This window comes from Helianthus annuus, chromosome 5, assembly GCF_002127325.2.
Source record: "Helianthus annuus cultivar XRQ/B chromosome 5, HanXRQr2.0-SUNRISE, whole genome shotgun sequence".
Taxonomy (NCBI): domain Eukaryota; kingdom Viridiplantae; phylum Streptophyta; class Magnoliopsida; order Asterales; family Asteraceae; genus Helianthus; species Helianthus annuus.
The window spans coordinates 88,838,335-88,853,588 of record NC_035437.2 but is presented as its reverse complement, the minus strand read 5'-3'; the positions used below and the strand labels follow the sequence as shown (position 1 = coordinate 88,853,588).

The following is a 15,254-nucleotide window of genomic DNA, read 5'->3' as shown; positions in this document are numbered from 1 at the left end:
TGTTGTTCACAATTCTGATATACAAGTGTAGTTACATGTGTGTATGGCATTTCCCTATGATATCTACATCAAGGAACTATGTTCTAAACAAACTACTCTTGTGATTCTCCCATTCTTGTGTTTGCTCATGATTTCCTTGAAAATTCTAAGTACTCGTTTCATTCTAAGAAACGAAGTACAGAAAATAAGTGACATTTTGAGTAATCACTTTAAATCCTTGGTTAGATAACTAAGGGTGTTTTTCGATTTCATACCCATATCATTACACTCTGGTTTTCATAACAACATACATAATATATGCTTTTCAAAAACAACCTTCATGTTTTCAAAAACATTTCATATAGTTTGAAAACATTTTTAACATAGTATATTTACTTAACATATCAAGTGCATGATTTCAAAAGCATCATTCATGTTTTCAAAAACCTTATACATAATTTCAAAATTCATCTCGCATGATTTTAAAACATTTTATAAATATACTTATCTAATACACCTATTTTATATTTCAAAAGTATTATGTAAAGTTTCAAAAACATTAAACACACTTCTAAAAAGAACCCCATGCATAGTTTTCAAAAACATTTTGCCCATACATTGACTTAACCTTCAAACTCTCCTTCATATGTCGCCTTACCATATCTAGCACCTCAACTTCATGAGCAGTTTACCTCATGTTTCGATTTAAGCACGTCTAGTGCAAGGTTTTGGAACGCCTCCCGCTTTTCATGTGACATCTGTCTCACTACATCACACAACGTCAAATCCAATGAAATATGGTGTTTCATACTTGAGGATTTGTATAAATATGTGTATCATTTGCACGTATCAATTCTTGTTCGATTTCGAGCTTTAAATCGCTTTCTGGAAAGTTATACGCGAACTGATGCATAAACGCAATCAGTTTAACGCAACAAACACTCCAGAACAGTGACATAGGCTTAACATACCTTAAATAACCTTCACATAACTTATAATTAAGTTTTGAAGGCTTTGGTATGGCAAAAACAAGTTTATTCGCTCACAGGGACTAATTGCGTCAAACTGCAAAAGTCTGCCATTTCGAAAGGCAACATACAGTCCGGAACTTGATCATAAGCTAAACATACCATCAATAACCTAAACATAGCTTAGAAATAAGCTTTGAGTGGTTCTGTGTGCGAAAATATGCTTATATGATCTTACAGGGACTAAAAGTGTCAAAAACGGCGTAAGTTTGCATTTACGCGCATATCTTACGTTCTGACCACATCTGGACATCCAAAATTTTTGTACACACTAAAATATTTTTGTTTTAGTGATCGGCATGCAAAAATACCACTCGTCGCTTAATTTGGTTCGTTTTCGCGTCCGTTCGAGTTTAGTTGTAATTCGACGAATAACGTGACCGTACGACCAAACGAGCCAACATCCGAGAGTTTTCCGGGTATATTTTGAGTCCTCTAAACCTTATTGACCTTGTAGAGCCTTGAAAATGGCTTAACGGGGGTTAAAAGTGCTAGAAATGGGCTTATGCATGTGCAGGGACTAAAGCTGTTAATGCTGAAACTGTTGCTGAACTGCATGGACTATGCGGGCCGCGTAGGCCTGCCCCTCATCTTACGCGGGCCGCCTAAAAAGGCCCAGCGACAGAAATTCAATTTTCAGCAACTGTTGATAGATCAGGGGTTGTTTATGTCATTTTTTCTTGTGTGTTAACCAAGTTAACACCTCTCCAAGGCTTCTAACCTGCATCAAACACTTGTATGGCTAGGATTTCTTGCTTGGAGGTTACATAAACACTTGTCTTGGTCTTGTTCTTCATGCACTACTATAAATAGCAAGCCATCTCATTTGTTTTTCCACACACTTGATCTAAATTCTCTAAGTTGGGGTTTTTATAACTTCATACCTGAGAATTATAAGATCAAGTTCAAGCAAGGACCTTTTGTAAGCATTCCTTCATTCTTTTATTGCTTTCTAGCTTAAAAAGTCAAACAGTGTTTGACTTTCAGTTTGACCAGTCAATGGACAACGCAAAGTTCGTTTGAACTTTGTAACGTGATTGTAATCACGATGGTTATAATCCTTAGCGATTATACCTACTGATTACCACGTTAACTAGGCGTAGTGACGAGTCAAAATTTCGGTCAAAATGCGTTTTAGCACGCATTTTGCAACGGAACTACTTTTAGGTATCAAAACACTTTGTTTTGATACCAAATCAGTTTTCTAAGTAGGTTAAACATGTTTTGACATGTTTAACTCGTCACTATAGGTTTGGTGCTTGTTTAGGGTCGTAAGTTAAGCGGTCTAAACAACCGCTTAGACTTTCGAACCCGACCCGTTTGGTCGATCATTAGGATCCGACCAAGCTTGCTTAGTGATCATAGTTGCATAGGGACTAACCTCTGAGGTTATACCTTATGATCACTTAGGATTGGTTAGTCATTTGTTAGTTAGCTTATATGCCCATAGGAAATGACCAAAATGCCCTTTTGAAGCATAAATCCGTATTTTGCATATGTGATCAACTTTTTGACATATAATATGATTTAGTAACATGTTTAGCCATAATTGGGCATGTAAGACTTGACATAGCACATAGTTAACCATCCGACCATAGTTTTACGCAACCGACGCATTATAGTAGCTTATACTACCATAATGGGTCGGAACGGGTCAAAAGCACTTAGGTAGACTTCCAAATCAGAATGTTAGCTCTATTAAATCATACCATATGAGTTCAAATACTCATTTGATTTATAGAACACCATTCTATCCTATCTCCCGATTTAGGATCCGATTGTATGACATAGTGATTCCATACTAGGTGCCACTTGATTCCTTGATTTCCCGAGCTTCGTTAGGACACTAAATCAAGGATACATGCAATCTCAAGTGAGTACATAGTCCCCTCTTTTACTGTTTTCAATTGTTTTGGGGTGAAACATATGTGCCTATTTGTTATTTTCATGATTTTAAACTATATGATTACACTTGCTTAGTACATATTCTTTTGACAAATTAAACGATTATCTATGGTTTAAACACTGATTTTCAAAACTTGTAAAACAAATTGTTGGGTTGTACTTATTTTATACATTCACTAAACCGATTGGTACAGTTATCACGCTAGTATTCAAATGTCACCCTTTGAGGCATTATATGGTAGGAAATGTCGATCGCCTATTGTATGGCACGAGATCGGAGACGCTCAAATTACCGGTCCCGAGTTAATACAAAAAACGACTGACAATATCCTCCAGATACGAGACAATCTCTTGAAAGCTCGGAGTAGTCAGAAGAGTGACGCCGATAAACGCCGCAAGCCTTTTGAGTTTGAAATTGGTGATCATGTACTCCTAATGGTTTCACCTTGGAAGGGGGTGATTCGATTCGGCAAGAAAGGAAAGCTAGCGCCACGATACGTGGGTCCCTTTAAGATTCTGGAAAGAATTGGCAAAGTGGCCTACCGACTCGAATTATCGGAGGAACTCAGCAATGTACATCCGACTTTCCACGTCTCGAACCTCAGGAAGTGCTTATCTGAAGAAAATCTTCACGTGCCTCTTGAAGATTTGCAAGTTAACGAAACTCTACACTTTGTGGAAAAAGCCAGTAGAAATCATGGATCGAGAGACCAAGAAACTTCGACGCTCTCGCATTCCTATAGTGAAGGTTCGCTGGAAAGGCAAACGCGGCGACGAGTTCACTTGGGAACTCGAAAGTGATATGAAAGCTAAATACCCACAACTCTTTGTTACGCCTGCTCCTTAATTTCGGGACGAAATTTCCTAAAGTAGTGGAGGCTGTAACAACCCGACTTTTCGGATTGTTACTTATCGATGTTATTTCTTCGTAAATGCTTGTACTCTTGGGATTCGATTTAACGCAATGGGTTAACTATGTTTTCAACGCATTTTTAAAACACATATTACAACGCTTATTACAACACTTACTCAAAACACGGTTATCGCATTTAACGCTTATTATAACGCTTACTACTTAAACGCATTTTATCACTTCTTACATCGCTTGTTTGGACTAAACGCTATCGCAACGCAAACTCAACGCAGACTCGAAACGCGGATTTATTTGATGCATTTACTTAAGTTATGTATGTTATTTGTGTGATTAGTTGTTTAAATGTTTTGTGGTTATCAACGCAATGCTTACACGCTCAAACGCTCACTCGCAACTCGATTAAACGCAACACAACGTTTAACAAACGAACCAAATGTTAGAAAACTAACAAACGCAACCAGACTGTCCGAATGGACATCCGTCCGGATGACCATCCGCTCGGATGTCCATCCGTCCGGATGGCCATCCGCCTGAACGCTGCCTCGCGCAACTGGCTTAACTCTCGCGCTCACTCTATAAATACCGCCGTACACCCTCATTCTTTGATGTTGACACTCCCATTCGCTCCCCAAGACTCTGTTGCGATTCAAGGCCTTCTTGTAAGCATTTCTTCTCAAATCTTCTCTAATCTTCATCTCTAATCACTTCTACATCATCATCTTCATCAAAATCACACACAAACACTAACTTTTTCCCTGAAATCACTTATTCAGACCTCTTGAAGGTGGTTTCCACCCGTTTTGCTCAGGTAAACTGTTGTGGAACACCATTTAATCAAGATTGGTTCCAGATTTAAAGGATTTCCACACTTTTCAACCAAGTTATGAAAGATTTCAACACTTTTTCATCTATTTTCAACTTTTCTTCAAACTTTCACACAATATTAATGGAATCTGGACTAAAACAGACTCTCAACTCGTTCCTTAGTCGAGAGCCGGCTTGAAAACGGATTCCCACCGGAGAGATGGACCGATTAACGGGTCAAACATGAATCTTCATCAAGAACAGTGCGTTTGATCGAATGGGCTGAGACCATCCGACCGAATGTACTGGGCTTGGCGTTATTACGTTGCTTGACACGTCGTCACGCCGCCTCCGTTAACTCAAAATTTTTACTTAGAAAATTTTACAAAAACTTCAACTACCGATCATCTCGCTCGAATGGCCATCCGTTCGGATGACCATCCGACCGGATGACCAGACTCTTATTTAAAGCGTTTAAACAATGAGAAATTTCAACGCAACTTCGAATTTTAACGATTTACAAAGCAAGCACAACTCACTCGAATGGCCATCCGTTCGGATGGCCATCCGCTCGGATGACCATCCGTCTGGATGACCATCCGCTCGGATGGGACCCATCCGTTCGGATCACCTGTTGAACACTTATCCCATCCGATATTCTATTTACGACATTCGAAGACTTATGCTTCTGTTCCCATGCACAGGCTAACTCGACATGCTCCCTTCAATCAAATCCAGATTGTGTTTACTGGTTAAACATACACTGTGAGTATACTCGAACCCATTTTCGTTTAACGCACTTTTGGGTGTTACATACGTTCTATATCAAAACACAACACACAACGCAAACACTTTATAAACGCTAACCACTCCCGCATGCTATACGTGATCTATGAATGCTTGTAGTATGCTTATACAGTGTTACACTAGACCGCCTCTAGCAACGATAGTACTATAGTTTAGACTCAGCACCTATCGTGGACAGGGGTTGCTAGGGATCACATTACTTTACTTCACGTGTTCGCTGAACATGTGTCGCGCATACTCTACAACGTAGTCTCGTGGTTAGGTTGTAATCATTGTTTGATAGTTACACGCTTCGCCCGTTACATGATACATGTTGGTTACGCGTAAATGCTTTTTCATACTATATGCTATGCAAACTTGTGTACTCACCTTTACTTTATGTATTGACTTTATTTTAACGTATGTGACATGTTGATTTGGATGTTATGCTTTGCTGAAATCAAGATAGGCCGTCTAGAAACTCCACTAATAGAAATCTAGGTTGTCGGATCATGTTTTGTTTGAGAGAAACTCGTTATTTGTAAAAATTATTAGTTGAATATTTGTTCGTCGGTATGGGATGATGAACCTTTAAAAATATTGGTAATGAATAGTTGTTATGGATTCTCTTGAGCAATCTGGTTCGCCTAGTGTCGCGCCCCGATATTTCCACCATCGGTTGGGGTGTGACACACAGACCCAACCAATGAGGGTAAACAATCTCAGACCAACTTTGAAAAACATGTAACTCTGTGATTGCACTATAAAACACACAAAAAAAAACCCAACAAAACAACATCAAAGCCAGCATCGGAGACGAACCATCAAGAGCAATCAGTAAACCAAAAAATATCAGCCGTCTTAAAAAAACCCTAAAATATGTCTTGTGTAGACACAAAGTTAACACTAAGTATAACGTAACGCCAACGTTCCAGTAACATCAGTAAGAAGCAAACCCATCAAATAAAAAGTTACAAAGGCGAAAACCCAAAAACGAAGATGATCAAACAACATACGACAAGAGAAAAAAATACTTACTGGCATTCGATGGAAAATGAACATCAGTAAGACACAAACCCAGATAATAAAATCGTACAAAGAGTAACACCAAAAAAGCAACATGTACCAACCAAAAAGCCAAAGGAACAACTAAACTTAAATAAGTAAAAACCATAAAACACAAAGTGCAACCAACAATGCACAAATCTTGTAAATTAACATTATATAAATGCAACTCTAAATTCCCTGCCATAAAGTAATTAACCCAATAATCATGTGTTCATTTCTTTTCACGCCAAACCCAGAAAATGAATCGTTAGATGACAAAATAAACGAGACAATATATCCTTCTATTGTTTTGTTTGTGTATTTCATTTCTACAAAGTGATTTTAACTTTTAATTATTTGTTGTGGTCATGACAGGGAACAAAACTCATTAGGCATGACATTAAAGTTAGATAACTTTTCTATCACATCCACTACTATTTTTCTTTGATTGTAGTAATTGAATTTTTAGTTTTGTAATTAATATATTATACATGATGTATTCGATAGATTTAATTTCTTATCTCATACTTATATTATATTATATTATATTATATTGGTATAGTATAGTGTTGATATAATCAGTCTCTCTTTTGATATCCTACACCGACAACACCATCATCACCATTGTGTCGATTTTGGTGGTGTAGGTGACGACTGATGGGTATTAGTGGTGGCTGTATTCGGTATGCTAGGGGGTGGTCATGGCAGAGGTGCGGGGGTGTCGACAACAATGCAATTGATAGGCGATGGTGGCAATAATGGCGATACGCGGTAACTGTGGTCGCAATGATATAATTCAAATAATTTATCATTTTTTTGCTACTCATATTGATAGATTCAAATTTCTTTAAATTTCAAATCTTCTCATACAATTTGAGTTTCAAATTTCACTGTTTTAAATTTTAGTTTCTAAAAAGTTCCGCCATCCAAACACACCACACTCTTAGTTTTCTTATAACTATTTTGTTTTGTTTTTCATACATAAAATTTAATAAATGGTATTTTTCTTTCTTTTTTAGTAACTGATATAATCTTGGTTTTCCAAATTACTTGTTTATTTTTAATAAATTTTTTTATTAAATTGAAATTCATACAGCTCAGAAAACAATTTCAATAATTACAGGACATCAAGTGCCAGGGCTAGCATTTGACAAAAGAGATTAATTTAAAATTATTAGTGTAAAGTAAGAGTAAGCATATCATTAAAAAATAAAAATCAAGTAATTTTTTTTGAACGATGTACGGTCAGAATATCGTCATACGTTATATTCTTCATTAGTAATTAATACTGTGTTTAACCCATAAATACCACTACAGTAACAATTGATCTCCGTCTCTAATTAAATTCATCAAGCTAACCTCACTGGTCAGTCCCAGGAAAATCTTGTTACTTGACTCAAAAGATAATTATATCATATGGAAAATGACATCTTCCATAACTTTAAATTTCAAATTTGTTTTATGTTTTGTTACCAAATTATTGTTTTTCCTTTTATGAAAAAATAATGTTGATGATATTATTATAAATTAACAAAAATGGATTTTCAGTTCTGCAACTTCAAATTATTTATTGCTTCCATCAGCCGACGAAAAAAATAGGTTACCCATATCACAAAAAATATTAAAAAAATACAAAATTAAATGCACCTTTAAATTAATTACCCCCTCTTCTTCCATCCATATTCAACAAAGTAGGGTTTACAGCCTGTATCGCTTTCTTCTTCTTCCTCTCCTCCTCTGTGCCGTTGCTTTCCCGTGACCCATGATGAAACCAGGCCATTGAGAAATTAACCAATCCTTCACATTTCTCAACCACAATTTCCGAAACTTTTACAATGGCTGTAACCGCAACAGTGCTGCTCTTCATCTTCCACATTTTACTCTTCTCACCGACCGGAGTTGTCACAGATCTGACTTCCGACCGAGCTGCTCTTCTCTCCCTCCGGTCCGCCGTCGGCGGGCGTACCCTCCTCTGGCAAACTACCCAACAAAACCCTTGTAAGTGGGCCGGTGTACAATGCGACCCCACCGTTAACCGCGTCACCGCTCTTCACCTTCCGGGTGTCTCACTCTCCGGCCAACTCCCTCTTGGCATTTTCGGAAACTTGACTAGTCTTCGAACCGTTAGTCTCCGGTTTAACACACTCTCTGGCGCTCTTCCGGTGGACATCTCTTCGTGTGTTCAGTTGCGGAACCTCTATCTTCAGGGTAACCACTTCTCTGGTCCTTTGCCTCATACTATTTTTACCAGTTTACAAGGTCTGGTTAGGTTAAACCTTGCTGGGAATAATTTCTCTGGTGAGATTTCAAATGCTTTCAACAATTTTACTCGGTTGAGAACCTTGTACCTTGAGAACAACAGTTTTTCTGGTGCTCTACCAGAGCTTAACATTCCTAAATTGGACCAGTTTAATGTCTCGTTTAATAACTTAAACGGTTCGGTTCCTAAATCTTTGCGGTCGAAGCCTAAGGAATCGTTTATCGGAAATGCCCTATGTGGTTCTCCTCTTGAGAAGTTGTGCCCTGTTCCTCCGGCGGTTTCGGTAGATTTTAATAGAAATAGGAAGAAGAAAAGTGGTTTGTCTGGTGGCGCAATTGCCGGAATAGTAATTGGCTCCTTAGTCGGACTGCTTGTTTTGCTTCTACTACTGTTTTTAGTTTGTAGGAAGAGAACCACTAAGAAAACAAGCTCAATCGGCATTGGTGCAACGAAGCTTGCTGAAGAAGAGGGGTTAGGGGAAAAGCCGTTGACAGGGTCTGGAACCGGTAGCAATGGATTCTCTGTTGCTGCAGCGGCTGCGGCGGCGATGACAACACCTTCCACGAATGTCGCTGGTAACAAGAAGCTTGTGTTCTTCAGGACCTCGTCTAGTATATTTGATTTGGAGGATTTGCTACGAGCTTCGGCGGAGGTTTTGGGAAAAGGGACGTTTGGGACTGCGTACAAGGCAGTGTTGGAGGGCGGGATGATGGTGGCCGTGAAGAGATTGAAGGATGTTACAGTGTCGGAGCCTGAGTTTAGGGAGAAGATTGAATTTGTGGGTGCAATGGATCATCAGAATCTAGTTCCACTGAGAGCTTATTATTACAACAAAGAAGAGAAGCTGCTTGTCTACGATTATATGCCAATGGGAAGCCTTTCTGCACTTCTTCATGGTTCGATTTCTTCTCCTGCATTGTTATTTATTTTCAGCTATATATTTTTATTTTCATTATTATTGTGTTTTTTGCTATGTTCTTGGTAGTTTTGTTAACAAATAGGTTATGGAAACATGCATTGCAATGGATTTCAACAATTGAAGTTATGTGATTGGCCGATAATAATCCCAAGTCAGTTATTAGCCAATAATAATCCGACCTCGTCCAATTTTTTTTGTAAAATAGTCCGCCGTTAAAATAGCTTAACGGAGTTTAGGGTTTTTGATCAGAACGAGGATACGAGTCGATTGATGTAGAACTTACCTCGAAATACTTCCCCCAACCCACGAAAAGGGTGCTTCAATTCGGGTGTTTAACTTCCAATTAACAAAATTCAAGCCATTTCGAACACAATTTCGAGGTAAGTTTTACATCAATCGACTCGTATCCTCGTTCTGATCAAAAGCCCTAAAACATTGGTTTGTAATTTGGAAAAACAGTTAACTCCGTTAAGCTTATTTTAACGGCAGATTATTTTACAAAAAAGTTGGACGAGGTCGGATTATTATTGGCTAATAACTGACTTGGGATTATTATCGGCCAATTTCAGAAAGATGGGATTATTATTTGCCATTTATTTATTTTAACAATTACGATTGCAAAATCATTCTTTCTAGCAACCTATGTTGTTCTTTTAGCGTTTTTTAGACTCGAGAAGCATAGTTGTCCCCAAGTATTACGCTTTTCATATTTGAGCTTGACATTGTTGTTTTCATATTTGTATTTTGAAAAAGTCTTACTTATTTGAAGTCAAAAGCTTTTCAACTTCCAACCACACTCGTTTATTGATTTTGTTGGACCAAGAAAGGGTTTTTTTTAATTTATTTTTTTTAATTCAGAGATGTAGATGGTGAAATTAGTGCAGGTTGGTATCAGGTAATTTTTGTTCTACAATAGACAGGTTGACACAAGTTAGGTTTTGCCTAATTTATTTTATAAATAATAAATGTGTGAGATTTGTTTATAAAAATGTTATTATTTCAATAATGAATGATTTAGTATTGACAACAATTCCTGACACGACTTGAAAATAAGGCTTTGGGTTGGTAAACTTGACTCGTCTTATAAACGGGTCGTGTTTGGGTTGTGACTTGCTAACCTCTTTATATTTGAGTGTTTTAAAAAAATTAATTTATTTAACCTCTTCCAACGTTCTGTTTGAGGAGAACATTTATTTCTAACATCCATCCTCAACTCCCAACTACACCACCTTTTTTGAGTTATTTCTATTTTCAACTTCCAATCAAGTTCAAGACTCTTTATGTTCTGCTGACTCTCTCTAGCTCTCCCTATTAACACTCCACTACCACTACCACCTCACCAACATTTTTTTTTAAATAATTCTTACGGATAACACTTCTCAAGCGGTTTATCATTTATGCTCAGGTCAATGACATGTATATTATTGGTTCTTTGGTACTAAAATCTAAATATTTGTTATATGCTTTGTAAGTTCCGTGTTGAATTCTTTGACATGACGAAAAACATGCGTTGTGTCGGGGTTCCACATTTCAACCCGACACGCCTATGATTTAGACGGTCTTATGCATTATAAATACACTTAAGGTGGCACTTTTGACACTTGACTTGTTTCGTTAAAAATACCCACCCGACTCTTTTGACACTTGACGTGTTTTGTTTTAACCTGTTTTTTATTTTAATTATTTAACTCGTCATTATTATTTAATTATTCCAGGGAACAAAGGAGGTGGCAGGACACCATTGAGCTGGGAAATCCGGTCAGCCATTGCTCTTGGAGTTGCCCGTGGCATCGAGTATTTACACAGTCATGGTGACGATGCCTCTCATGGGAACATCAAATCATCAAATGTACTCCTGACCAAATCTTTAGAGGCTTGTATTTCTGATTTTGGTTTAGCCCCTCTTGTGGGCCTGCCCTCAACCCCGAATCGGGTGGCTGGATATCGTGCACCAGAAGTCACCGACCCACGCAGAGTCTCCCAAAAGGCTGATGTTTATAGCTTTGGGGTGTTGATATTGGAGCTTCTGACAGGAAAGGCCCCGACTCATGCCCTTCTAAACGAAGAAGGGGTTGACCTCCCGAGATGGGTGCAGTCAACAGTGAAAGAAGAGTGGACTTCTGAAGTATTTGATCTTGAGCTACTAAGGTACCAGAATGTAGAGGAGGAAATGGTGCAACTTTTGCAGCTGGCTATAGATTGTGCAGCTCAGTACCCTGACAACCGACCCACAATGTCAGAGGTCACCAGGCGGATTGAGGAGCTGCGTGGCGCTTCCCTAATGAGAGGGACGGATAGCGGTTCGAACCCGGATCATGTTCATGGGCTAGAGTCGGAGTGAGAAGGAAAGAAATTGTAGTTGGATTAATGTGTTAGTTTGTATTTGCAGACATCATGGTGTTGTAATTATGATTGCTTTGTTTTAGCTTTTGTTTTCAGAAGACCTTGTGGTAAGTGGATATGAGATCTTAGGTTTGATTTATGTTGGTGTTAATGGTCTCGTCCAGTTATGTTATGTTATGTTGTTGAGCTAGAAAAACCTAGAATTTGTATGGACCAAGACAAAAGTGTTTTATGTGGAAATAATGATGTGTTGTACCAGAAGTTTCTTATTATTAGTCCCTCCGTAGTGGCAAGGGATATGGCGCCGGAATGGTTTATAGCGCCCCATGGCGTCTGGTAACACCATTACGGGCGGCGCTATGAGGTTGAAATTTTGAAATATCGCGAAAAATATCACGCGCCCCTTGGCGTCTGGGAACACCATTACGGGCGGCGCTATGGGGTTGAAATTTTGAAATATCGCAAAAAGTATCATGCCACAATTTTCCTTAACTAAAACATTTTCACCGTTGAACAATCATTTTATTAAAAAAAAAATTCTATATAAATACAACCTTTTCACCTTATTTTTTAAAAACCTATACTCTTTACTACCATTCACTCTCTCTTTATTTTTATAAAAAAAAAAATCTAGTTTCTTTATACCATGTATAACTACAACAGCGGTTTTGTTCCTCCGCGTTCTAGTGCGGACACGAACCAAACGACCTATCCTAACCAACCCGTTTCTCCGGTTCCCACTCGACCCACCCCCTACGGATCCGGGTTTGTCGAGTATAATCAAAACCAATCCAGCTTCATGAACTTATTGAACCAACCCCTCTCATGGGACCCAAATCTATACGACCCACCGATTAATGCCCTGAGTTATTAACATAAGTTATCCGATGTTAGGACACACTTGATTCCTTGATCTCTTGAGCTTTGTTTACACATTCATACAAGACTTATACGCAATCCCAAGTGAGTACATAGTCCCCTCTTTTACATTTTCAAATGTTTTGGGGTAATTCATATGTGCCTATTCACTATTTTCATGATTTCAAAGCTATATAATTTTGCATACACAGTACTTATCCTTTAACGAATTGAAACCGTTACCTATGGCTTAAATAATGATTTTCAAAGTTTGTAAGACTATAGCGCTATAGGACTTGACACCCCATTCCCGTTTGTCAGAAACCAAGTTTAAACCAAATAGATTTGCCTTCGTGGTAATCTATAGTCACCAAAGTATAGTTGATATACTAAGGTTTGAATGTATTGCCAAACGACCATAATGTGTTATTACAAAGGTTTTCCAATTAAGCTATAAAAACTTATCTTTTATTGATTTCCTAAACCAAAGTATAATTTGATATACTACCAAATCACAAATCAAAGTATATCTTGATATACTACCGAAGCATAGTTTGATATGCTAACAATGTGATATTGTTTACCAAAGTATAGTTTGATATACTACCGATTCTGTTATTTCCTAAACCAAAGTATATTTTGATATACTACCAAAACATAGTTTGATATGATACCAATGTGATCTTGTTTAAACCAAAGCATAGTTTGATTTACTACCGATACTCTTATTTTTAAACCAAAGTATAGTTTGATATACTACCGATGCTTTCATTCTTAAACCAAAGTATATTCTGATATACTATCAATTTAACTATTTCAAAACTAAAGTATATTTTGATATACTATCAACTTTATTATTTCGATGACCAAAGTATATTTTGTATATACTACCAATCCTTTTTATCAAAAAGCAAAGTATTTTAGATACCAAACTTTTAACAAGGATTCATGTATATTTTTGAAAACATATACTCTTTTCTTATAATATCCAAAGCCATGAATCTAAATCACAAAACCCATCTTACTCACAGGCTTTTTTATGCTGACGTTTTATTTTCACATATGTTTCAGGTTTTATTATGTGATGATTGCCGACGCATGCTACACATAGGATGGACTCGGGCCTTAGCTTGCCTTAAAACTTGAAAGACGATTAATCGTATTTGGTTGATTGTAACAAAACAATATAACTTATTAATTCAATAAAACAAAACTTTAAATACCATGTGTTGTGAAACAATATCCTGTAACGTGACTCCCCGATATTTCCGCCACGGTTTGTTGTATTACGCGATCGGGGTGTTACATTCGTCTTCACCAAGTGATGTAAGACATTATCCAAGCATGGCCATAGTTTGACAAAAGCCCTTACTATTAATCTTGGATCCCGAGACTACTCTAACTCTAACTAATGTGGTGGAAGATGATGGTATTGTGGTGGTAGAAGTGAGAGAAATGATTTGCCAAGGGATAATTTGCAAGTGAGCCAAGCACCTCTATTTATAGCTGGAAATAGGAGACTCACACGTCCCCGTGCCTGGTGGGCATGCCTCCGTGTCTTTCACCTTCTCGGTCTTCATTTAATGCTCTTGTCAGCACTTCTGCACACACGACCCCGTGTGTCAACAACACGGCCCCGTGGCCCTTGTACTTATTGTACGAACCCAGATTTGCAAATCTGAGAGTTGACCACGACCCGTGCTTAGATGACACGGTCTCGTGTCCCTTGTCGTTTTCTGTTTGTCTTTATCTTTAAGGAATTTTGACTGGAGTACGACCCCGTGTTGGGCTTCTGGTTTGTTGCTTTTATTCTTGGGGTGAAGCTTGGAGGGTTGGTATAGTGTGTCAACTTCCTTTCTTTGTATTTATGTTGGTTTTTACCGTTAATTTGTTCCTTTTGTTCATTTAAGCTCTTTTAATCCATAAAATTAAAAGTAAACAAAGAAACACATTTTTTCCAACATTAGTACTGGAAAGGGTTGTTTCTATACCATATTTGATACAATTTATATGTTACATTTTGTGCATATCACTAGACTTTCATTGGACTTTACAAATAGCTTGTTGTTGATGAGATCTATTAGGTAGGGTTGTTGTTGTTTTAAGTTGTGACACCTCGGAAATTTATGATGAATTAAATGGCAACATGTGTCCGATAAACTCTCAAATATTCTAGATATGTTGGACGAGAGGGACAAATATTATTGAAATATGGAAGAAATAAAGTTGAGGGATCAAACATGAAAAAATTGCAAATTTTGGCCTCGGACGGTTCCTTACGGACTCCAAGCTATAGCCTTACGGTTCGTAAGGCCGTTTAAATAATTGTGGGTGCGCAAGATGTCACACCCCAACCGATGGCGGAATCATCGGGGCGCGGCACTAGGCGAATCAGATTGCTCAAGAGAATCCATAACAACTATATTGCGACAGTATTTAATGCGTTCATTA

At 37.8% G+C, this 15,254-nt stretch overlaps 1 protein-coding gene across 1 annotated transcript; it reads left to right on the top strand.

Annotated features, from left to right (window-relative positions):
• The first annotated feature begins 8,097 nt into the window (after nt 1–8,097).
• On the top strand, nt 8,098–12,203 carry LOC110940670 (probable inactive receptor kinase At1g48480). Its single transcript, XM_022182226.2, has 2 exons — nt 8,098–9,579; nt 11,318–12,203. Exons 1-2 carry the CDS (start codon nt 8,259–8,261, stop codon nt 11,941–11,943), a joined length of 1,947 nt encoding a protein of 648 aa, XP_022037918.1. The 5' UTR covers nt 8,098–8,258; the 3' UTR covers nt 11,944–12,203.
• The last annotated feature ends 3,051 nt before the right edge of the window (nt 12,204–15,254 follow it).

What these genes read in the sequence shown, in the direction of transcription:
- LOC110940670 (XM_022182226.2), top strand. Translation starts at nt 8,259, where the DNA reads ATGGCTGTAACCGCAACAGTGCTGCTCTTCATCTTCCACATTTTACTC. An exon ending in CCTTTCTGCACTTCTTCATG is followed by an intron (nt 9,580 to 11,317) that starts GTTCGATTTCTT and finishes TAATTATTCCAG; the next exon opens with GGAACAAAGGAGGTGGCAGG.